The sequence below is a fragment of the Canis aureus genome, chromosome 27 (genome assembly GCF_053574225.1).
Source record: "Canis aureus isolate CA01 chromosome 27, VMU_Caureus_v.1.0, whole genome shotgun sequence".
NCBI classification, from domain to species: domain Eukaryota; kingdom Metazoa; phylum Chordata; class Mammalia; order Carnivora; family Canidae; genus Canis; species Canis aureus.
In genome coordinates, this window is record NC_135637.1 from 11,792,215 (window position 1) to 11,817,468 (window position 25,254).

General features: G+C 41.2%; 1 protein-coding gene across 4 annotated transcripts; it reads right to left on the reverse strand.

The window, feature by feature from the left end:
• Positions 1-707: 707 nt before the first annotated feature.
• On the reverse strand, positions 708-24,629 carry ANAPC7 (anaphase promoting complex subunit 7). Of its 4 annotated transcripts, none has more exons than XM_077875572.1 (11): positions 24,425-24,627; positions 19,631-19,817; positions 15,242-15,361; positions 11,772-11,883; positions 11,157-11,310; positions 10,271-10,413; positions 8,189-8,306; positions 7,476-7,672; positions 4,399-4,623; positions 3,189-3,339; positions 708-1,566 (listed from the first exon to the last, which is right to left on the reverse strand). In XM_077875572.1, exons 1-11 carry the CDS (start codon positions 24,622-24,624, stop codon positions 1,377-1,379), a joined length of 1,797 nt encoding a protein of 598 aa, XP_077731698.1. In that variant the 5' UTR covers positions 24,625-24,627; the 3' UTR covers positions 708-1,376. The 4 variants fall into 4 exon arrangements, with proteins under 4 accessions (XP_077731698.1, XP_077731701.1, XP_077731699.1 ...); XM_077875575.1 differs by having other exon boundaries at positions 19,631-19,842; positions 24,425-24,563; XM_077875573.1 differs by lacking the exon at positions 4,399-4,623 and having other exon boundaries at positions 24,425-24,629.
• Between the last annotated feature and the right edge of the window lie 625 nt (positions 24,630-25,254).

A 25,254-nucleotide genomic window follows, 5' to 3' on the forward strand; every position in this document is an offset into this window, starting at 1 on the left:
ATGACCCCAACTGCTAGCTGGGCTCTTTAAACACTGCTGATCACACGGTGCTGCCCAGGCTTTGCGTCTCATACCGAAAGATACTTGAAAATTTTTGCCCATTTGAAGTTGTAGTTATCAGGTGTTCCAAGCTCCTAAAATACTGCACACTTCCATTGTTTTTTTACACTTTTGGACAGAACTTTCCAATTATATCAAAATCACATTTTGTACCACTTTTGTGTAATTTTTAGTGAGATTTTGAGGTTAAATATGCCATTCTCCCCACCTTCACCTCCAAATTAAGGATATAGTGAAAAGCATGGCATCTTAAGAAACAAGGGGGAACAAAAAAAAAACAAAACAAGGGGGAAGAGGGTAGGTGAAATCTCCCAGCACGAAGCCCAGGGATTGCGCCCCCTGCTGACCCTGTGACAGAATGCTGAAACCAGACTTGTTTAGTGCCCTTGACAAAACTGGGCAGAACCAGCCATAATCAGGCCAAAGATGCTCTCCCCCAGGGGAATTTAATCAATCAAAAATGCAAACAGATGAACCAGTTCAGTGTTATCCCAAGTTCCCAATCCTCCTGCCTCCCAACACTCTGGGAAGAAAGGAAGTATATTTATGGCAAATAATTCTGGGGCTGAATCAATGCATTGTGAATCAGAGACCCAAAAAAAGGTAAGAATCTATACAGGGTTTCCATTCTGATCAACCCAACACCATTACTGTACAAAAAACAGTTTTATTAGTTAATTACCCCAGGTGTGCCTCTGTTCATGCTCTAGGTCACACCTGTTTCTCAGATCCGGCCCAGGCTCATAGGCAAGTTACCAGATTAGCAAATAGGAAAATTGTTCTGCAAAATAGCAATTGTCAGCTTAAGGCATTACTAACATTGCAGAAGGGAGCAGGTTACTAAGGAAGTTTGGACAGCTCAGGATGATGATTTCCGGAACAGGAAACCCTCTCTGAAAGGGCCAGCCCATGCTGCTGTCTGACATGGGAGAGGACACTCTTGCTGTGTGACAGATCACTCCTTTAAACTCACCCACAATGTCACAGACAAAACACTGTCTATTCCTCAAGCTTCAGATTTAGAAATTAGTTATATAAAAAGCACTCTGTCCCAAGAAGCCCTGGCACATCTGCAGGCCTCCCAGAGAGCTCACTCGATCCTCCCTGACTGGAGCAGGGGAGGACAGAGATATATGGAAGGTTGGTCAGGCTCAGTTTTTAAAAATGAATTCACTACTAGAAATATGGAGCAAGAGGTAGAGACCCCTGCTGCAATTACATGCGGAATCATTGTCCTCCCAGAGAGCGGGCTCCTCCGGTCCACGGAAGTGCTCAGAGCAGGGCAGGCCAGTGTGGCCACAGAGCTGCCGCCTGCCTCACTGCATGCCGAACCACTGCTCCTGGTCAGCCCACTGGGCCGCCTCACTGTCGCTGCCCTCCAGGTCCCCTTCTTCCCCACTCCCTTCCATGTCGTCCACATCCTCCTCCTGAGTGGCATCCGTGGGACTCTCCTCCTTCTCCATCTTCTGCATCCCCTCTAGAGACTTCTGGTCATTGGGGTCCAAACTAGGGGACAACAAAACAAAGGAGAGGCCTGAATCTCTGCCTTGCTTCTTGCTGGCTGATGCGTCATCTCCCTGGCACAGCAGTGAAATGACCACCCAGTCACAGAGAAACTGCTAATGCCTGGCCTCTCCAAACAACTCTGGTTCCACAGGCAGGATCGAGGGACTCCACCACTAGAAGTGAAAAAAGGTATCTTGTCCTAATTTTTAGCATTCTCAATTTGAGTTTTTCTCCACATATTTCTTATACATTTTCAAACTTATTACCCCAGCATTCTGCTAGAAGAAGATACTAGGTAACACAAATGAAAAACCAGCAAACAATCATTAATAGACAAATTCAAATGTAATTTAACAGCGTCGGATTTTTAAGCTACAAAGTTACAAAAAAATATTTTTCTGTGAGTGAAGTTGATTCATGTTTTTATGATATAATTAACCATATCAGCATTTCAGTAGTCAAGCAAAATTATCATGCTTACCATGGAACACATTTGTCAACTACTAGGTTAGACTCCAGGACCCAAAGCTACCCCTACCCAGGCATTCAAGTTTAGCACCTAAGAGTCCTAATACATGCCCCAAACCCCAAAGTTCAGAGGCTCAAGAACATTTAGCTTGGCTTCTAAGCAATTCTTCCTCCTGCCCCTGTAATTATTATCAAGGCCAGGAGGTGTCCAATCGCTAGCAAATTTAACCTCTAATGGGTCCTCTGTTCCTACTTACACAACTGCAGATTGATTCGTAAGCTCTTCTCTGAAACCCTCCATACGGCTCTCACCCACACCCAGGGCTCCCCACCCTTGGGACTCCCACTTTGCTTTCTAGAGACTGCTAGAAAGAACTGTATTTATTATTATGTGGCATCACCCAGTCTACATGCCTGAGACTGAGAGCTTTCGGAATCACAGCATACGCAGTGGTTACTGAGATGCCAGATGCTCAACTGCTGAATAAGTAAATGGATGCGAACAGACTCAATTAGAGACAGGCCTTCACCGTAACCTTCCAGACACACAGACAACCCTCAAAGAAATCACTTCTATATTAAACAGTAAGAATATCACTATTTATTTAGTATTTACTATGTACCAGGCACACCACTAAGAGCTTTACACGGAATAATAATTTAATCCTCATGGAATCATTCAATACCTATTAAGGTAGATATAGACATGGAAACTTGTAACTTGCCCGAGATAACAGGTGAAAGTAATATTCAAACTTCAGAGCTTAGGTTCTTTACTACAGTAGGTAGAAACATGGGAAAGTACTTACAATACTTTGATTTGAAAAAGCAGAATATAAAATATATACTACATATACCCTATAAAAATATGTTTATGTGTGGGCAAGACCAGGAATATGATCTACACAAATGAAAACAGATGATATAGTGATATGGGCTGGTTATGAGTGAAACAGTTTTTTAATGTTACTTATAATATACTTTATGAAATTTCTTTAAGATATGAGCTCACAAATAACTCTTCTAATCATTACTATAATTACTCTTTTCAATCATGGGCACAAACGTGTATGTTTCCAGAACTCCTGTTACACAGTTCCCTGCCTCGTCTTCCCCTCATTGACCTTCCCCCCCATGGGAGGCTAAGTGCCTACCTTAGTGCTATACTATATTGGTCCATTGCCTCCTGATACTCATTGACAGCTACAAGGAAATCTCCTAGGATCCGATGCAGGACACAGTCACTCTGATTAGCTAGTGCGTTCCTCAGCAAAGCAATTCCATCTTCATATTTCTGCTCTCTGCCTGCAAAGAAAAAGATCCTCATTTTCCTTCTTACACAACATTTTGAAAATACACTCCCATCCCAAATCATATACACAAAACCACAACACTCACAATCTAATAATCTCTTTGTAGATGTCCTTAAGAGAACAGTGGTATGGCAGGAAATAAGAATAAGCTCCTATGAATTCTTATTCCATTAAGAAATGTTCAGCTTGAGTGGTGTTTAGGTGGCTCAGATGGTTAAGCGTCTTCCTTCGCATTAGGTCATGATCCCAGTCTGGGATCAGGCCCCACATTGGGCTGCCTGCTCAGCAGGGAGCCTGCTTTTCCCTCTCCCTCTGCTTCTAATAAATACAATCTTTTTTTTTTTATTAAGATTTTATTTATTCATGAAAGACACACACACACACACACACACACAGAGGCAGAGACACAGGCAGAGGAAGAAGCAGGCTCATTCAGGGAGCCCGACACATGGGACTCGATCCCAGGTCTCCAGGATCAGGCCCTGGGCTGAAGGCGGCGCTAAACCACTGAGCCACCCAGGCTGCCCATAATTACAATCTTAAAAAAACAAAAAAGAAAAGAAATGTGCAGCTTGAGTTCTGATTTTTTAAAATATACTCTTAACCTAAGTTCAAATAAAAAGCCAAAATGCATTTTATTTTCCAAACTAGCCCAAACCCAGGACTTCATCATGAATCAGGACTAAAAACACCAAAGCTAAAAGGAAAATCATAAGCAAATTCAGATGGACTGAAAAACAGTTCTAGCCGGCTAAAACTAGTTCTATTCAGGCCAAACTAGTACAGGACAACCAAAACAGATGAAAGTGAGCTAAACAGGTACGAACCAAGTATAGCTGGTTTGAACCACTCAAAGAGTAGTGCCAATCCAAGTCAGTCTAAGATAGCTACATTTGGTTGTGCTAAATATAAACCAATTCACATGGGCTCAAACCTACTGTAAAAGGCACACACATGCCTGGTTATCTATAACCAGCTAGGACGAGGAAATCCAAATGACACCAGGTTTAATACAATTAACAAAAAAGGGAAGTAAATAAGATACACTTACTAAGTAGTTCTGCTTTTTTCACCACAGCCTTAATGTAATCCGGCCTTTGGGTCAGGGCTTTATCTAATAAAGTTTTGGCTTTTTCCTGTGTCACTGGGTCTTCAAGACAAACAGTAGCTAAAAGGGTAAGGGTCTGTGCATTTGCTCCTAGAGTTTTGTAAACGTTGTTAGCCATTACCATTGCTTCACGAATACTGTTTGAAGCTAAGTAACATTCAATGAGACCTGAAAAAATAGAACAGAAAGTTCAACCACATTACCATTCTAAGCAATGCTTCCACCCGGACAGCCTTCCAAATTGCAAACCTTCAAAGCTTCAGAGAAAGGGCAGGCCAGGGGAAAACTGATATTAACTGGAGAGCATGTTGATGGAGTAAGAAATGCTCTTCCCCAGAGCACTTCAGGGACGTGAAAAAGGCTGCATGTGCTGCAAAGGCACCTTTAGTTAGCAAAGGAAACAAACATGCATAAGTAAAATGAAGCAAGTAGGCAGCTCAGGGTGGATGTTAGAGCAACAAAGATGACCCTAATCATTCCTTGAGATAGAGATATTAACAAAACAAAGTTCCACTGCCTCCTAACAAACTAATTTCTGGTTGTGTTCAGTCCCCTTTAGTTTCCGGTTGTGTTCAGTCCCCTTTAGTCCTAGAACTAAAGATATGTGCAGCTTTTCTGCACATTTGGGAGCTGCGTGGGAGAGCTCCTACAATTCCAAGTGAATGTCCAGTTCTACAAAACTACTAGTTTAGTGTAGTTTCTACTAATGGACTTAGGGAGCAACCTAAGGTGAAATGACAACTTTTCATTTTAAACATAAAAGTTGGGGATCCTTGGGTGGCGCAGCGATTTGGCGCCTGCCTTCGGCTCAGGACGCGATCCTGGAGACCCAGGATCGAGTCCCACATTGGTCTCCTGGTGAATGGAGCATGCTTCTCCCTCTGCCTATGTCTCTGCCTCTCTCTCTCTGTGACTATCATGAAAAAATAAAATAAAAAATAAACACACATAAAAGTTATCTCGGGCAGCCCCGGTGGCGCAGCGGTTTAGCGCTGCCTGCAGCCCAGGGCGTGATCCTGGAGACCCCGGATCGAGTCCCACGTCAGGCTCTCTGTATGGTGCCTGCTTCTCCCTCTGCCTGTGCCTCTGCCTCTCTCTCTCTGTCTCTGTCTCTATGAATAAATAAAATCTTAAAAAATAAAAAATAAAAAGTTATCTCAAAAGACATTTGCTGATGTTTCCCTAACCTAGATGGAAAATGCTCCATCAGATGCACTAATAAGTACATAAAGACTGGCAGCTCCTGCCTCTTATCATACCCACAACAAGATGTCCTCTGGGGACATTTCAGTCAACTCTCAATTCTTCTTGCCAAGAACTTGAGAACAGAGGAAGTACTTTTTGACACAAAGCTCTCATCAAAACAGAAAAACAGCTTAAACCCCAAACCCACACAACCCTGGCAGATTTTCTCTGCGTACTCCTCCACCTCAGCAGCGTTTATAATATATATGCACATAACAATGGTTACTTAACTAGAAATTCCCTAACTCTTTAGGCCAATATGCTGGACTCAGAATATGGTTGTTTGCAACTACTTATTGAGCAGTTTTATTTCCCTGCTAAAGCCCTCGCTGGAAGTTCAAAGGCAATGGAAAGAATGCTCTTCACTAATCCAGTGCCTCCACCAATAAAGAAGCTCAGCTGAAGGTTACAAGAAGCACCAGAGAGCACAGTTACCCTGATTCAAAACTCCAAATGGTAGCTTGAGTGCAGGCAGCCCATGAAGCCTCACTGGGCTGGGGAAAGTCCTCCACCCCAATGCCTCTAACCATCCTCTGTCTAAGCACTGTAGAGTCATTATTCAACTGCATTCCTGGGCTCTTGTGAAACAGGCATGCACCAGAAAGGAACACCATGATAAAAGCAGCTGAGAGGCTAAGAAGTTATGCTTCAGGATCAAAAATTTAATCTGCAGGGCGCCTGGGTGGCTCAGTTGGTTAAGTGTCTGCCTTTGGCTTTACGAACAAATCCACAATATGCATAGTTCTCTATCTAAGATTTGTTCTTTACCCTCACTTCCAAATTTTCTCAAATCTGAACTCCTCTTCCTGTTAAGAGCAAGTCACTCCTAGACTCCTGAGTTTATTTTTAAATTCTTATAAAAATATGCTTTGGAGGAACTGCATCTTATAAGATCTATTTTAACATCTGTGACTGAGTCACCAAATGTTGCTGAAGCTGGCACGGCTCCTTTGAACTCCTAGGGTCAGTTCACAGGAACTTAAAATAGTACTTAACAAAACAAAGTTTGACCCTGATCATGCCCACTCAGGAGGTCAAAATGAACTGACTAGTTCCCACAATCAATACTGTCATATGGATATGAAGTTACCCTAAGAGTAGTATTTCTAGCCCGAGGTAAAACAACTGCTAAAAAGAAGAAAGACATAAGCAAGCAATCCAGCAGAGTGCCAGCACAGATTCACATTAAGGAGTGGGCCATGTTTGAGAACTAAAACAGGACAAAAAAACCCTACCAACTACTCCCTCACCAAAAGCCAGGAAAAGAGAATGAAAAAAATATATTCTGAAGATCCAGGAAAGCCTTAAGTGATTTTTAAATGCCTAATGCAGCAATTCCCAAACTTGTCCACACATTAGCATTACCCGGTCTCTTCAAAAAATACTGGTGCCTATCTCCCAACTGCAATATTCTGATTTACATAATACTGGAATGAACTGGCATCAGGATTTTTAAAAGTACTCCCAGACGACTATAACACATAACAGAGTTTGGGAACTGCTGGCCTAACAAAACCTTCCATCTGAGGGCACCTGGGTGGCTCAGTCAGTTAAGCATCCAACTCTTGATTTAGGCTCAGGTCATAACCTCAGGGTCATGAGATCAAACCTTGTACTGTGTGTGGAGTCTACCTAAGATTTCTCCCTCTCCCTCTCTGTCCTCCCTCCCCGCCCATGAGCACATGTGCTCTCTCTCAAAAAAACTAAAACCTTCCATCTGAGTGTTAATGCTACATACCTATAGATCATACATTCATCTCTATTTTTCATCTTACCTTCATAGCAATCTAAACGACAAGGTGCAAGCCGTATAGCCTCCCGAAAGTGGATTATTGCTTCTTGGACTCTGCCCATGTTTCTAAGTGCTGCTCCCTTAAGTAGCAAGGCTTGAACACTATTACTGTTCAGCTGAATGGCCTTGGCTCCTAAATACAGGGCCCGGGAGTAGCGTTTGCTATAAAAACTATGACACCTGGAGAAAAAAAAATGAAACATTACCTGAGGGAAAATAAAGAAACTTCATTCAAAACCAAAGAGAAGGCCCTCTATATGATTCTTATTACAAACCACACTTACAGCTTTAACTTGAGATATTAGCGGGGTATGGGGAGGGGCACAAGTCGCAAAAGCAGAAAAATCTAAGTATTTTTAAGGGGAAATTTGATATGGAAGGGAAAAAAATCTGGTATCTGGATATGTTACATGTGAGAGATATTCAGAGAATTTGCAAAGCCATGATAAATAACAAAGCAGCAGCTTCTGGCCTTCAATGATGGCTTCCAGTGCTGAGCACAATGCACTATCTCAACTGATATTTACTCCATGAAAATCTGAGAAAAGAGACTAAGAAAGGTAACTAATGTGTCCAAAGTCAAAGACCTTGATCTGAATCTGATTATCTTTTCAATCTGTGTTTTCAACCTATATGCTATCAATTTCCCAAAGAATGTACTGAAAACTGGAGAGAAAAGAGAACGCATAAACATACCCAGAGACCACCCAGGGTTCTGCATGCTGATCAGAAATATTGAAAAGGCGGCAGCCAAGATTCTCCACATCCTCTAGCCGCCCTTCTCTTGCCAGGAGGTAGCCATATACATCCATTCCTGGAAAGGAAGAGGATTTTTAAAAAGCAGCAGGTGTCCTTTATTAAAAGAGCAAGAGCCTGGGATCCCTGGGTGGCGCAGCGGTTTGGCGCCTGCCTTTGGCCCAGGGCGCGATCCTGGAGACCCAGGATCGAATCCCACATCAGGCTCCCGGTGCATAAAAAAAAAAAGAGCAAGAGCCTTCATCAGAACCCCCACTCAAGCCTCAGTTCCAGCATGGTCTGGGCCCTTTCCACAATCATGAGCTCCTCCCACCAGCATTCACACTTTCCTACAATAGGGCTATTAAAGGAGCACCTGGACAGCTCAGTTGGTTGGGCATCTGACTCTTGATTTTGTCTCCTGTGGTCATGAGATCAAGCCCCACATTGTGCTCTGTACCCAAAGGGGAGGGGAGTCTGCCTGAGAATCTCCCTCACCCTCTGCCCCACCCCCATGCTGGCTTGCTAGCACTTGATCTCTTTCTCAAATAAATAAATAAATCTTAAAAAAAAAAAAAAAAAAAGACCATTAAAAAGACAAAACATCCAAAAAGTTTAAAAAGCAAAAGAGTAGAAGAACCTACAACTCACAATTTTGAAAGCCAATTATCTTTGGGAACTGTTTGTCCCTATAACCTGTGACATGATGTGCAGTTATCCTAACTCATAACCAGAAAAAGCCCAAAAAAGGCATCAAATAAGTTCTTTTCTTCAAGAGTGCACACTTAATATGCAGTTAGTCTCAGAAAAAGTAGCTTATTCCAGAAAAAGCATCTAGTTCTTTCTGGCCCAGCGGATTTAAGATCACCCTTACTCTGCTTATTCTTACTTGTGTTCTATAAAAGGGTCCCTGCTTGCTGTCACCCATCTCTTACCACCATCTCCCTCATTCCTTGTTATCTCTTCAGACTCCCAGGAAAACGTCTCTCTTGCCAAGATCACTGCAATACTCTGCTGGCCCCTAAACTCGGCCTGAGCTTTCAACTCCAAGCTGCTAACTACTGCCAGACTAGTATTTCTAATACACCATTTTCATCATGGGCACAGGCAACTGAGAGGAGAAATAAGCACTGGGCAGGAGGGAGACGTTGAGCAAACAATTTCATCTTTCTGCATCTGTTTTCTCATCTCCCTGCTCTGTAGCCTTAAGAGTCTACAGGACTAAAAACTGTCAACAGGCCATATTTTTCTCATGGCTTCTTTTAGGACTTTATAAGCAGATTTCAGCCTATCAATACCTTCCCACACTCACTGCCAGTCACTGGATACTCATCCTTTGGAAGTCCCTATGGCTCACCTCTTCAGTTACAATCTTTGAGATCAAGGATTTTGTGTTGTTGTTAATTCCTAATTACTTCCTTTAATCACCTCAGTCCTCTCTTAATGCCTGTTCACTTACTTGCTTTTAAGTATACTAAGGTCACAGTAAAACTAAATCCCCTAAAAGGATATTATGGTTTTGGGGATGCCATCCAAATTCTGTCAGGCACACCATAAATTTATAAATCATAAGGAAGGGCTATCACTCCTCCCAAAAGAAAAAGAGCCAAATAATGATCTGCCTGGAGATGACACTTGAATTCAAGCAAAAACAACTGCTTAAAATGGAATTACTCAAGTGTTAAGAGGCATGTATTAGGACCTAAAAAAAGTAAAAGGCTACTGAAATAAGTTTCACAATAGTTCTATGAAAAATGGTATTAGAGTATTATGGTATATTGTCTCCCTTTCTTTTCTTTTTTTTTTTTTTTTTTAAAGATTTATGATAGACAGAGAGAGAGAGAGAGAGGCAGAGACACAGGAGGAGGGAGAGGCAGGCTCCATGTCGGGAGCCCGACGCGGGACTTGATCCTGGGACTCCAGGATCACGCCCTGGGCCAAAGGCAGGCGCCAAACCACTGAGCCACCCAGGGATCCCCTCTCCCTTTCTTTTCTGATCCTCCCCACTACAGCCACTTCCACCATGCTTCAAAAATTACTTACCTTTTATCAGATAAGGATCCAACATCTGTGCCTGTTCAAACTTGAGGACAGAGTTTTTATTGTCTCCAGCTCTAAAGTACAGATCTGCTAAGCTTCCCAACAGGTCCACGTTATCTCGCAATAAGGACTTTTTCTCTAGTGAACTTCAAAATATTAAACATTGTTTAACATGTATTATGAATCCTCTTAATTTCAGAATCTCAATGACAGGTATATAAGCACTATTTTCTTTTGTGTATATTTAACATTTTTCATAATAAGAAACTTTTCAAATAAACTGTATAGACTAGCTTTTCTTTTTCTGAGCTTATGATTTAAAGAAAGTTACAGAGGATAACAAAGCCAATATACAGAATGAAGCAGAAATCTCTGTCATTACCCAGAAAGAACTTTCTGGTTGCAGGTTTTCAGAGGACAACATGGTGCTAAATGTAATGTCATTCAAAAGTGACTGCTACTTATTACTCAACCAAATGATTTTACAGAACAAAAAACTCAGTCCCTTATCCTTGGACTTTACCTGACTAGAAAAGAAAATCCCAGTTCTAAAGAGGCAACCCAGGTCAGATGCTGCAATCTATGCTTCTGGGACATTCAAAAAGATGTTCTTCCAGGTTCAAGCATGACAACTAAGGCAGCCAGCTTTGCAAGGGTTATCACTTTTGCAAATACAGAGCTGAACTTAGTCAAAGTTTACATTTAACAGGTCCTCACAGCAGAGATTATTACCCTTAGTATCGTTAGGTACATTAAGAGACTAAAAAGCAAGCCTGAGGACAACAGGCTGAGAGATAAACATCTCATATTTCTATTTTGCTAATTTAGATACATCAGACCTCCATACAAAGGGCCTCAAGAACACTGAATTAACTTTTTTGGCTCTCACCAGATAGTATTGATTGCTCTCGAGTTGTCACCAGTGTGCACAAAAGCATATGCTTTGATCCACACAGAGAGCCAATCCAAGTTAGGCACAGTCTGGATCACGTTCATTGTCATCGATGCCACCTCTGCACCTTTTACAGAAAGGGAAAGCAAACCTAATCCAACAGAAAACAAGAAAAATGAGGTGAGGCATAGCATCCCTCTTCCACAATGCAAGAAGCAATAGGCTACACTTTCCTTTGGCTACAAGATAATTCTATCCCTATTCTAAGCAAGATGCGGATGACAAAACAACCATAGTTTAACATTTCTTGATCTGTTAAAAATACAAAACAGTAATTTACTGAATCATGAATCACTCTCTGGAAGTTAGGCACTGGCAATTTTTTTTTTTTTAAACTTTACTTTTTTAGTAATCTCTACACCTAACAAGGGGCTTGAACTCATGCTGTGAGATCAAGAGTCGCAAGCTCTTCTGACTGAGCCAGCCAGGTGCCCTGGCATGTACAAATTCTAATGTAAAGTAAAGAGTGCAAAATTCTAATGTAAAGTAAAGAGTGCAACTATCACCTCAGAAAGTAACAATGCATAGACACAGGCTAAGAATGATCTGCACCTAGTATGGCATCGAGGGCCAACGGGCACTGCCTCAGCACTTCCTTATAGCTGGTGACTGAAGGGCGCTCCTGACCAGCCTTCTTATACAGGTTTGCCAGCATCATGTTTATCTGTAATAAACAAAAACAAAAGACAGTAAGATAAGTGTATATTGCAAAGAAAATATCTCACCACCAATTAAGTCCTGATTTTTTATTACCAGCTACGCTTCTACTTTTTACTGGAAACTACCCACAGCCATGTGAAAATAAAGACCAATCCCATTCTTCAAACCAAACAGGAAATTACTTCCTTCGCTTTTCCTATGTCCTCCCATCTCTAAGAGGAAAGTCAAATTCCTCTCACTTACCCAACCAAAAGGCCCCATACTATCTGTACCAAAGATGCTGCCTTTGGAAATGGGAATAGTATTTAAGAAATGTTACAGGGGATCCCTGGGTGGCTTAGCAGTTTAGCACCTGCCTTCAGCCCAGGGCGTAATCCTGGAGTCCCGGGATTGAGTCCCGCACTGGGCTCCCTGCATGGAGCCTGCTTCTCCCTCTGCCTGTGTCTGCCTCTCTGTGTGTGTCTCTCATGAATAAATAAATAAAATCTTAAAAAAAAAAAAAAAAAGGGAAAAAGAAATGTTACAGAATTCTAATTACCTTCATTTTTTCTTGCTCTTAAGACAGAAGATGAACTACCCTAGAAGTGCTCAAGTTGACATATTTTAAATGCAATTAATATCAAGACATAAGGAAATGAGGAATTCTTAACAATGTTTGTTAAGAAAAATCAGATAAATTTCCCCAAAAAAAGAAACAACAAAGAGTTAAATACTTGGCTTTTCTCTGACAATTATTCTAGCTGCTAAACTCTAGCCTTTCTAACTCTGAAAGCATGGACACATCAAAGTAATGCTACAAAAATCAACCCCAATTGACCTCTAGAGGTACAATGATCCAGAGATCAGCTACAGCATTTAAATCCAATAAATGCATTTTTTAGCACAATTCAAGTATGTGACTCAGTAGAGCTCTTTTAAAATAACCCTTTCTAAAAACGCAACAAGGATAATTTGAGAAAACCTAAAAGTTCCAAAGAACGTAGAAGTTACAGGGAAAAATAAATGATCTTCTTAATAGTACAGAGAGAAAAAAGGAACATTACAATTTAAAATTAATAGATCTTGAACAGAGCAGTGTTTGCCTAAGGAAGCAGTCAATGTGAGAACACACACAAAAAAGCCAATCCCCAATCTCTCCAGTTATTTGTAGCCTCATATGCCAGATATTTACTTGAGTGGCTCTGAAGATGAAGAACATCTGTTCCATTATGACTTACGTATATAAAACAATCTGTATGGCATTAATCCATACTGATGATTCAAGTAATGAAATAATGAAATACTAGAAATAAAACTTTATTTGGCCTCAGCTTTTCCATTTTAGGCTATGTTGAAAATGCAAAAGAAAATACTTAAAGGAAAACTCCAGTATTAATGTCAACACTTGAAAAGAATAAAAGGTTAAATTTAAGATTCTTTCTTGACTGCTTGTTTTTAACAAACTATGACTGACCATCTGTCTCAACAAATATTAAAATTCCCTTTAACCACCTGTCACTTCGAACAAATGAGTTTTGAGTATTACCTATCAGAAAGTCAATTATTTTAAAACAGATCCTTACTTGGGAACATCACAAGGCCACACTCTACCAGTTATAAACACAAGCAGTCATCTTTCTCTTGAAACTGAGTGAGAAATTGTATGTCAATATGTTTACTCTTAAAAGTTGAAGATTTACCAAGTTATAATAATCTCACACTGGAATTTTCCTTTAAAATGTGAAGAAATGTGTGGTGGTGTTTACCATACATTAACAGACGTTCATTTAGACGTATTTTGACTCACTTCCTTGTCCATTACACAGACTGAGAAGCCAGTTAACTCCCTAACGGACAAGAAAGAAAAACTGTAAATATTATAGGTTTATGTTTGAGGCACACATCTTTGTTTGTTCCTGGCTACAACAGCTCTATAGAATGAAGGATATGTACTCCTGACAAATGTGGAATCCTCTAGTCTCTCTTAAAATGACCCCAAAGTGTTGGATATCACAAGGTTGAGCTTATTTGCTATTACTCATTTTCAAAAAATGTCCCCAACCCTCAAGTTATTGAGTAAATTGTGGTATATTTCCAATAAGAGAAGGAAAAGGTATCATTCAAAGTTTATAATCAAAATGGCATCTTCTTCCAAAAGGAAGACACTCTTCACATATACAAAAAAAAAAAAAAAAAAAAATGTACTTGGGGTAAGACTTTCATACAGTATTAGAAAACAATTTAGTATATAGCAGCCAAACTTATTATGAGACAAGTTAGTCTATAATATGCTTCCAAATGTTTTTAACAGCATAAAATAAACTGAGGAAATAGCTTAGTTTTTAGAAAACTCAGAAAATAGTAAATAAATCCTCAATATAAACAGATGCTTAAACACATTTTCATCAAGTTTGATTGGTTACTTTTAAAACTCAGCAACACTTAGGTGAAAAAAACCTAATATATCACTGCTTAGATTCCTTATGGCAGGAGGATGTACACAGATATCTTACATATAAAATTACTCATCATTGTTAAGCATAAGTTGCACAGAACAGTTCTTCAATGAAGTGAGGAAGACAGGTAACATGAAAGTATATGTTAGAATATTAACTACTGATGTAAATTCAATACTAAGAGCAAGGATTCTCATGGTTCTTCTAAACTGGACTTCAAAACAAACTGTAATCAAAGATACCCAATATAATACTCCTTAAGGAATGATATTTTAAAAAGTATTCTTTCATATATAAACTTTATTTTTCCAAAGTCAGCAAAGTATTATTAACCTCATTTTACAAATTAAAAAAAAAAAAAGTAAAGTTCAGATTGGTAACTTGCCCAAGTTCACACTACACAATTCATAGCTTATATGCCCTAAACTCAGACAAGATACCAGATCTCTTGATTTTAGCTGAAGGTGTTCTATAGATTATACTGCCAAATCAAACACAACTATATATTCTATATACAAATAAGTATATAAAGATCTTGCAACCTTGGATTTTTAAAACAAAGGGATTAATAAACTCATTCACATTATTAAATGGGGATACCTACAGAAAGCAAAACATGAGGTTCTAAAAAAAATACTATTGCTACCTAGAAGCATTTGCAAATTATTATTTCCTAAGGTAAGAAATACCAAAGAATAGCACTTGTTGTATTCTCCAGCTACCATTTTCATCAGTTGAATTTTCAGGGTTTCATAAGAAAGTAATTCTTCTTATCTCTCTGAATCTCATCCACTCCATTAACAGGGAACAAAGTGAGTCAAGAGTAAAATGTTCAGATGGACTCCCTAAGGCATGGAGAAAACATGGAGGAAGTAGGTTGGAAGGACCAGATAGAATATTATGTAACAAATTGTTAATGCAACTTACTTTGGGAGTTCTCTGTCTTGAAGGGATCCCATCAAGAATAGCAATGGCATCTTTATCTTGTTTTAGCATTGTATAACATTCAGCCATTTTGTATTTCACTTCAATCTCAGATGGAAGACACTAAGAAGCAATGAAGACATCTCTTCAAAATACTACTTCAACAATATGGCAGTTCTTTAAAATGTCATAAAGTTAGCATATGACCCAGCAATTCTGCTCCTGTACATACAGCCAAGGGAACTGAAAACCAGGCACCTGGGTGGCAGTTAGGCGTGTGCCTTCAGCTCAGGTCATGAACCCAGGCCCTGGGATGGAGTCCCACTTCAGACTCCCTGCTTAGTAGGGAACCTGCTTCTCCTCTCCATGCTCCACCCCCTGGCTCATGTTCGTTCGCTTGCTCTGTCAAATAAATAAGATCTTTGAGAAAGAAAGAAAACTGAAAAACTATGTCCATACAAAACCTACACACAAATGTTCAGGTGCCTGGGTGGCTCAGTTGGCTAAGTGTCTGACTCTTGATTTCAGTGCGGGTCTTGCTCTCAGGGTCATGAGTTTAAGCCCCGTGTTAGCCTCCATGCCCAGCATGGAGCCTACTTAAAAACAAAACAAACAAAATTACCTGCACACAAATGTTCACACCAACATTATTGATAGACAAAAAGTGGAAGCACTGTCTGTCAACTAATGAATACATAAAATATAGCATATCCATACAGTGGAATACTTTTAAAAGACTTATTTATCTGAGAGAGCCAGCACGAGTGGGGAGGAAAGGCAGAGTTAAAGGGAAAAGCAGGGCAGCCCTGGTGGCGCAGCGGTTTAGCGCCGCCTGCAGCCAGGGCATGATCCTGGAGACCCTGGATCGAGTCCCACGTCAGGCTCTCTGCGTGGGGCCTGCTTCTCCCTCTGCCTGTGTCTCTGCCCCTCTCACTCTCTGCGTCTCTATGAATAAATAAATAAAATCTTTAAAATAAAATTAAAAAAAAAAAAAAAAGGGAGAAGCAGACTCCCCTGCTGATAGGGGGGAGGGGGAGTTTGATCCCAGGACCCTGAAATCATAACCCAAGCCATGGCAGATGCTTAACCGACTTAGTCAGCTAGACACGCCATACATGGAATATTATTCGGCAATAAAAAGGAAACAAAGAACTGATTCATACTATACCATGAATCAAACTTGAAACATTATGCTAAAGTAAAAGAAGACAGGGACACCTGGGTGGCTCAGTGGTAGAGTATCTGCCTTTGGCCCAGGGCGTGATCCTGGAGTCTTGGGATCGCATTGGGCTCCCTCCAGAGAGCCTGCTTCTCTCTCTGCCTATGTCTCTGCCTCTCTCTCTCTCTCTCTCTCTCTGTGTCTCTCATAAATAAATAAAATCTTAAAAAATAAAGTAAAAGAACACAGACACAAAAGGTCACATATTGTATGATTCCATTCCAATGAAATGTCCAGAACAGGCAAGTCCATAGAGACAGAGGGACAGTAATTTCCAGATGCTGAGGAGATAAAGGCCTCAGAATTTTCTAAGGTGATAAAAATGTACTAAAACGGTAGTGATAGTTGCACAATTTTGTGACATTGTATATTAATTTTTTTTTTAGATTCCTTAAAGATTAATTATAGAGAACTGATAACTACCAGAGGGGAGGGAGGTGAGAAGGTGGGTTAAATAGGCAATGAGTCTTATGGAGTACACAAATGATGAATTACTATATTGTATACCTGAAACTAACATGATACTATATGGTAACTAACTGGAATTAAAAACTTAAAATAAAAAAATTTTTTAAATGTAAGGTCAAAAAAAATTCCTTAAAGATTACATGTATTTAATTAAAAGGTTTAGCACGGTGCTTGACATACTGAGTACTCAAAAAGTTATCTACTTCTATGAATGACTCTACATGGATAATATACATGACTTCCATTCAGTATCAGAAAACAGGGCAGCCCAGGTGGCTCAGTGGTTTAGTGCCACCTTCAGCCCAGGGCCTGATCCTGGAGACCCGGGATCGAGTCCCACGTCAGGCTCCCTGCATGGAGCCTGCTTCTCCCTCTACCTGTGTCTCTGCCTCTCTCTCTCTCTCTGTCTCTCATGAATAAAGAAATAGAATCTTTTTTTTTTTTTTTTTTTTTTTTAAGAAATAGAATCTTAAAAAAAAAAAAGAAAACAGGGATCCCTGGGTGGCGCAGCGGTTTAGTGCCTGCCTTTGGCCCAGGGCGCGATCCTGGAGACCCGGGATCGAATCCCACATCGGGCTCCCGGTGCATGGAGCCTGCTTCTCCCTCTGCCTATGTCTCTGCCTTTCTCTCTCTCTCTCTCTGTGTGACTATCATAAATAAATAAATTAAAAAGAAAGAAAGAAAGAAAGAAAACAGTGAAAATCCTGGGGTGTCTGGCTGGCTCATTTGGTGGAGCATGCAGTTCTTGATCTTGGGGTTATGAGTTTGAGCCCCACATTGGGTATAGAGAGTACTTTAAAAATATAAAATAGGGGCACCTGGGTGGCTCAGTGGGTCTTGATTTTGGCTCAGGTTATGATTTCAGGGTTGTTTTTTTTTTAAGATTTTATTTATTTATTCATGAGAATACACAGAGAGGAGAGCTAGAGGCAGAGAAACAAGCAAAGGGAGAAGCAGGCTTCATGCAGGGAGCCTGATGTGGGACTCGATCCAGGGTCTCCAGGATCACACCCTGGGCTGCAGGCGGCGCTAAACCGCTGAGCCACCAGGGCTGCCCTGATCTCAGGGTTCTGAAAAAAAGCCCTGCATCAGGCTTACCACTCAGCAGAGAGTCTGCTTGTCTCCCTCTGCCCCTCCCTTCATTCTCACTTTCTGTCTCTCAAATATATACATCTTTAAATAAGATAAAGAAAACAGAAAATCCTGGCAATCAGCTCATTAATAACAAACAAACAAAGCATAAAGAGAAAATGAGATGAAAATCTAGAGGCTTAAAAAACTACATTAATATGTCTTTTTTCAAAATGTGAGAAAATACAAAGCAGAAAAACCTGACTTATAATTTCACTCCCTGTTTATTCCACTGACATTCCTTTCATTTTACTTATTTATATCTTTATTAACATTCCTTTTAAATGTAGCATGCACATAGTTTTTTTTTTTTAATATTTTATTTATTTATTCATGAGAAACAGAGAGAGAGGCAGAGACAGGCAGAGGGAGAAGCAGGCTCCATGCAGGGAGCCTGACGTGGGACTCGATCCCGGGTCTCCGGGATCACACCGTGAGCTGCAGGCGGCGCTAAACCACTGCGCCACCAGGGCTACCCCATGCACATAGTTTAAACTTAAAGAGAGGTTCAAACTGCAAGGTGAGAAGTTTCCCTCTTCCTAAAGCTTTCCACTGTTAAATTGCTTTCCTTTGGGGATCCCTCAGTGGCTCCGCGGTTAAGCGCCTGCCTTTGGCCCAGGGTGTGATCCTGGAGTTTCAGGATCAAGTCCCACGTCAGACTCCCTGCATAGAGCTTGCTTGTGTCTCTGCCTGCCTCTCTCTCATGAATGAATGAGTGAGTGAGTGAATAAATCTTAAAAAAAATAAATTGCTTTCCTTCTAACACACAAAATATTTCATGCATATTACCCATATGTGTATGTTAGGCATATACCAGGATATATTTATATATCTATAAACTATCTCCTTTAAAAAGAAAGCATTGAAATACGTCTTCAAATCTTATTTTCCTTACTAATATATATAGTTCTTTCTGAATCAGCATGTGCAACCCTCTCTCATTTTTCATCTCAGTAATAGTTTCATCACATTTCCTCTTATGGCTATGCTCTAATTTAACTAGACCCTACTGATGGAACACTTAGGTTTCTAGTTTCTTACCATTACAAACTGCTGCAATAAGCAGCCTTAGTTATGTTATATACCCTGCAAACCTTCTGTGAGTCTATTAGGGTTAATTTCTAGCAAGTGGAGGACTGTCAAATTGGAGGATGCTGCGAAATTACAATTTTGTCCTTCATTTACTTAATTATCAAGCTACTGAAACTGCAAGAATTCTTATTTCCCATAAAGTTCCCTAGGTACCCAAAATCCTTATAACTGAGTTACATTTTTTTAAAAAAAGATTTAAGTTATTTATTCATGAGAGACACAGAGAGAGGCAGAGACACAGGCAGAGGGAGAAGAAGGCTCCATACAGGGAGCCCGATGTGGGACTCGATCCCAGGTCTCCAGGATCAGGCCCTGGGCTGAAGGCAGTGCTAAACCACTGAGCCACCCGGGCTGCCCATTCAGCTCCCTTTTAAAATTACTTTTTATTTTTCCATCTTCTACATCTAATCAGCAGTCTTATAAATTCTTCTAGTCTCTCATTCTCCAAAAAACAAATAAATAACACTTCCAACTCCATTTACCTGACTTTGTGGAGTAGATGCAGAATTACCAGTTGAAGGTCTCACTTTTGAAGTTTTACTTAGGGCTTTCTTCTGCTGTAAAGCCATGGTATACTTACTCACAGCATTCCGATATTCCTTATCATGAAAGAGAGAATCTGCATGATACACCAAAAGCTGGTACTTCTGAGATGGGGAGAATAACTCACTAGAAAACAAAGAAAATATACCCCCTACATGGGTTATTTTGAAATGTTAGATAGAACATCCTCCTTAGTAACCACATAAGCCTAGCATAAAGTCTTATGTAATGAGTTTACAACTGTCATCATACCTAGTCCCTAAAATGAGAAGCATGAGAATTGTATTCTATGTTAATATGGTCAACACTTCCAGGCAACTGCTTTAAATTGCCGTTTTAATATGCTTTTCTCCTTTATTTACTATAAATGCAATGATACTTCTAAATCAAATTCAACAATATACAGATATACAAAGAAAAATGTTCTACATCTTCCCCTCCCCTTCTTCAGTCTAAACCATCTTATTTTTTTTTTTTTTGAGAGAGCAAGAGCTCAAGTAGGATCAGTGGGGGGAAAAGAGAGGAGAGAATCTTAATCCTGGTGCAGGGCTCAATCTCACAATCATGAGATCACAACCTGAGCTGAAATCCAGAGTTGGACACTTAACCAACTGAGCTGAGCCACCTACGTAACCCCCACAAGCCCTCTTAATTTAATAGTTTGATATGTATCCATACTTTCTTTTATTAACACCAATTTTTACAATATAGACAAAGGACAGAAATCACAATGACTTAACCAATACTATCAAAGAAGTGTTGAAGAATCTGGAAAAATGAAACCTCACCACTATGAAACACTTTTAGAAAAGTGCTGAACAAAAAGAGGTTTCAGAGCAACTGAATACTTCAAATACTGAAGATAGGAATATTAAAAACCTGAAAACTGAAGTATGGGAATAGGATAAGCCAATGGGATAAGAGTGGGATAGAAAGAGGATTAGCCTCATTTGAGGGAAGTTTTTTTTTTTTTAAGATTTTATTTATTTATTCATGAGAGACACACAGAGAGAGAGAGAGAGAGACAGAGACACACACAGGCAGAGGGAGAAGCAGACTCCACACAGGGAGCCCGACGTGGGACTCGATCCCCCATCTCTAGGATCCACCCCTGGACCAAAGGTGGTGCCAAACCACTGAGCCACCGGGCTGCCCCCCCCCCACCATTTTTTTTTTTAATTCTACATACAAAAGTAAACTTTACTAACACTAGAAGAATTTTTAAATTTTTTTAAAGATTTATTTATGATAGAGAGAGAGAGAGAGAGAGAGGCAGAGACACAGAGGAGGGAGAAGCAGGCTCCATGCCGGGAGCCCGATGCGGGACTCGATCCCGGGACTCCAGGATTGCACCCTGGGCCAAAGGCAGGCGCTAAACCGCTGAGCCACCCAGGGATCCCCACACTAGAAGAATTTTTACTTCCTTGAGTCTCAGGGGTTTAAGGACAGTGCAAATGAATCAGTATTTTTTAAAAACATTTTCATTGACATTGAACATTGTTCGCAAGCAATTTAACTGCCTACAAGCTGGCCACCGTTCTTTTTTTTTTTTTTTAAGATTTTTTATTTATTTATTCATGAGAGAGAGAGAGAGAGAGAGAGAGAGAGAGAGAGGCAGAGGGAGAAGCAGTCCCCATGCCAGGAGCTGGATGTGGAACTCCCGGGTCTCCAGGATCAGGCCCTGGGCCAAAGGCGGTGCTAAACCACTGAGCCACCAGGGCTGCCCTGGCCACCATTCTTAATAGGAAACTCATCTATTTTTAATCTTCAATTTCTCACACACACACACACACACACACACACACACACCCCTGCCCGGACTCCTGCCAAATTAAGAGGAATTTACATGTCAAATTTACAGGTCAAAGCTTTAGCCATTTAAAATAAAAGCAGTCAAATCTGTAAACAGTTAATCTGTCAACAAATGAAGGATATTCATGAATAGGTACCAGAGATTAGTGTTGCCAGGGGCTGGAGGAAATGGTATTAAGGGTGCTTACTAATAGATATGGGGTTTCTTTTGGGGATAATGAAAATGTTTGGAATAGAAAGTGGTGATGGTTGTACAAGTCTGTGAAGATGCTCAAAACCACAGAAATGTATTCTTTAATAGTATGTCAGTTTTATCTTATTTTTAAATCTTAAAAAAGATAGCTAGTCTGAACATTAAATATAAAGTATAAAATTACAAAGAAAATTCAAGGACTAAAGATATAGTCCAGATAACTAAGATTTCTTCCAACTGAGATTCTTTGTATTTACTGAGAAATAAGGTTTGGTAGAAAATACTACTACACTCCTAGGAAGCATTCAGATATTTATATATTGTAACACATGCCTACTTATGCAGCCATAAATTATCTTTGGAATGATGCATGAGAAACTGGTAATGATTGTTGCCTCTGGAAAATGGAAATGGTGGGGTGTGGTTCAAGATTCAGGGACAACACTTATGTGCATAACTCTTCCATACTGTTTTAATTTTTCTTACCATGTATGGTGTCAATTCAATAAGAACATTTAATAATACATGGTAAAGGGACGCCTGGGTGGCTCAGCAAATGAGTGTCTGCCTTCAGCTCGGGCATGATCCCACAGTCCTAGGATGGAGTCCCACATCAGGCTCCCTGCACAGAGCCTGCTTCTCCCTCTGCCTGTGTCTCTGCCTGTCTGTATCTCATGAATAAATAAATAAAATCTTAAAAAAAAAAAAAAAAAAAAAACATGGTAAAGGTCAGGATTTAAGCTGACCTCCCTGAAGCTAAGAAACTGTCAGTTTAATCTAATAGAAAGACATATGGGCTAAGCTGAGTCAGAGGATTAAACTGCTTCAAACTATCCTGTAACATCCTCAAGAACCAAGAATAATGACTAACTGGTGCATAAATTCCCAATGATGGAAAGTGTGCCTTGGCCAATCACTGAAAACCAACTGAAAGGCTCCAGAATAAACACAGAAGGCTGAAAGAAACCAGGGCTCCTCACTGTCAACACTAAGTGGATGGTGGTGAAATGATGGTTCTCACGTAGTGAGGTCCAGAAGCACACTAATGGAAATAAAAGAGACCAGCAACTACATTACAGGCACTTAAGGGACTTTTCCTTTCTGACTTAGACAGTTTCTAGAGTAGGCCAAATGCAAATGGGTCCACCCTGAGTAGAAAATTCGATTATGCCACTTAGAAGGAGTAGACTGTGGTAGGTCAGTCTGAAAATTTTAGTCAGAGGACTGAAGCCTAGACATGGTGGCTCCCCCAATTACCAAATGTGTGAATTTGGGCAGTTTTACCTTCTTAAGGTTGTACAGACTTCCTTAGCACATTCAATAAACACATGAGTGCTCACTGCACACAGGCACTGTGCTGACCTCCTTAGGTGTTAAGTGATGCAGAATACTGATCTTAAAAAAGTTCTGGGGCACATGGGTGGCTGGCTAAGTTGGTTGGACATCAGTCTGTGGATTTCCACCCTGGTTATGATCTCAGGGGTTGTGACATTGGCACGCAGGTGGACTCTGCGTTCAGTGCAGCTTCTGAGTGTCTCTCTCCCCCTTTGCTCCTCCCCTGCGCTGTCTCTCTTAAGTAAATAAAGGAAAATAAAGTCTTTAAAACTTCTCACCACAAGGGAAAAAAAAAATTAACCATGTGGTGATGGATGTTAACTAGACTTATTGTGGTGATCTTTTCACAATATAAGGATACAATCATCAAGTCTTTATGTTGCACACCTGAAATACGTCAATTATATCTTAATTTAAAAAGAGTGATGCAGAATGTAAAACAGGGCAAAGGGATAGAATAGTGAGGGTATGGGACAATTCTGACGGTTACAGAAGCTGTTCCCCAGGAGGGGAGATGTGAGCTGAAACCTGACTGAGGATACAGATCTCAGCTCCAAGTGAAACAGCAAATGCGAACCCCTGAGTTAAGGAGGAGCCTGGTGGGTTCAAGTAACAGAAAAAAACTGCCTGCAAGGCTGAAGTACAGTGAGCCGAGGGCATGAGATGAGAAAAATGTTTGGCCTCGGAGGCCACGGGAAGCAATTTTAATGTAAGTACAGTGGATGAATGCAAGCAGGGGAGCAACGCGCACTCAAGGATGGAAACGGCCCTGGTGCTGTTATCCGTCCAACGGCTCAAGAAACGACTCTGAAAACCAGAAAGAGGCACTGCGTGTCCTTACAAGGGCGCCACTTCCATTCATCAGAGGAGTCTCCCGTTTTAGAGGCCAGAACGTGGATTCTTCTAACACACTCAAGGGGAAAAAATTCCATCTCGGATGGGGGACGAAGGTGTAAGACCAGGCCTGTTGGAGCTGCGGCGAGCGAGAATATGGGAAAGAGCTGGGAAGAGAGCCGGGAAGGGAGGAGTCAGCCCAGCGAAGTGACAGTCGCTGTGCCCGGCGACAGGTGCCTCGGGAAACCCTCCGCTCCCAACTTTCGGGAAACCCCAGCCAGGCTCGCCCTCAGGGCCTCCGCCTTCCATTTCTCGAAGCAGCCGCTCGCCACATCTCCCTCAGGGAGCTCATCCCAGCGTCTGGTACAGCGCAGAGATCGAGTCAACTCCACTTTGTGTTCCTAGATGGGCTCCGCCCGACGATGCGGTCGCTGGCCCCGAAACCTCCGCTGAGGCCCACGTTCGCTCCTTCCCGCCAGTTCCCAGGCCCCCGCAACTCCCGCTCCCAAACCGGCGCCGCCTTCTCCTCAGCCCCAGGCCGCTCCCCGCCTCAACTCACGGGTTGTTATTACTCATTGTAAGTAACAAGCTGCTGAGGAGCCGCACGTTAGAGTGCAGCCCCGCGGCCGCCATGTCTCGCACGTGGTCTATCACATTCATCCTGCCCGGCAAAGCCGCGGGCAGCGGCGGCAGCGGCGCGAAAAGCCGGTAGAAGCTCCTTAGGGAAGACTCCAAAATGGCGGTCTCACCGGGGCCCATGGGGTCCACAAGTGGCACCGCCCCCAGGAAGATAGGCAACTACTGAAGTGCCTGAGCAAAAAAAAAAAAAAAAAACCCACCAAACAAAACAACTCCGTTCCTTCCCCAGGCACCCTTATGAAGAGGAATGATTTGGTTTTGAGGTTGATTTTGGTTTATTTTAACAAGTTACGTCATCATTCTAACCTGCAAAATTTATTGAGGGCTTACAATGGGCTGGGGACAAAAGGCACTTGAGTATGAATACATGCTCAATTGAAATAAGATAACTCGGAGAGAAATTTGTGTCTCAAAAATGAATAAAAACGGATGGACACTTATAAATAATAAAGTTGAGGGAACCTCCAACAGCAGGAGTTAAATTTTTTAGCCAGGCGCTAGGGGCAGCCCTAGCTGCTTTTACAGTCGGGCTTGCGCACTAGGCTGAAGGCACCACGCCCCCTTCTCTCGGTATAATGTGTACCTGCTGGAGCGAGGCTTCGCCCTCAGGGTAGCATACTTGAGTGCAAAAGGGACCCTTCTTACCCTAAGAAAGAACTCACTTAGCTCAGGGTGAATAAAGGCTAGGTTGGGTTTTAGCCATTCTAATATCTGTGTAGTGGTAACTTACTGTTCTACTTTGCAATTCCC

What these genes read in the sequence shown, in the direction of transcription:
- ANAPC7 (XM_077875572.1), bottom strand. Translation starts at nt 24,624, where the DNA reads ATGGGCCCCGGTGAGACCGCCATTTTGGAGTCTTCCCTAAGGAGCTTC. An exon ending in ACAATGAGTAATAACAACCC is followed by an intron (nt 19,818 to 24,424) that starts GTGAGTTGAGGC and finishes TTTGTTTTCTAG; the next exon opens with TGAGTTATTCTCCCCATCTC. An exon ending in CAAGACAGAGAACTCCCAAA is followed by an intron (nt 11,884 to 15,241) that starts GTAAGTTGCATT and finishes TGTTTATTACAG; the next exon opens with ATAAACATGATGCTGGCAAA.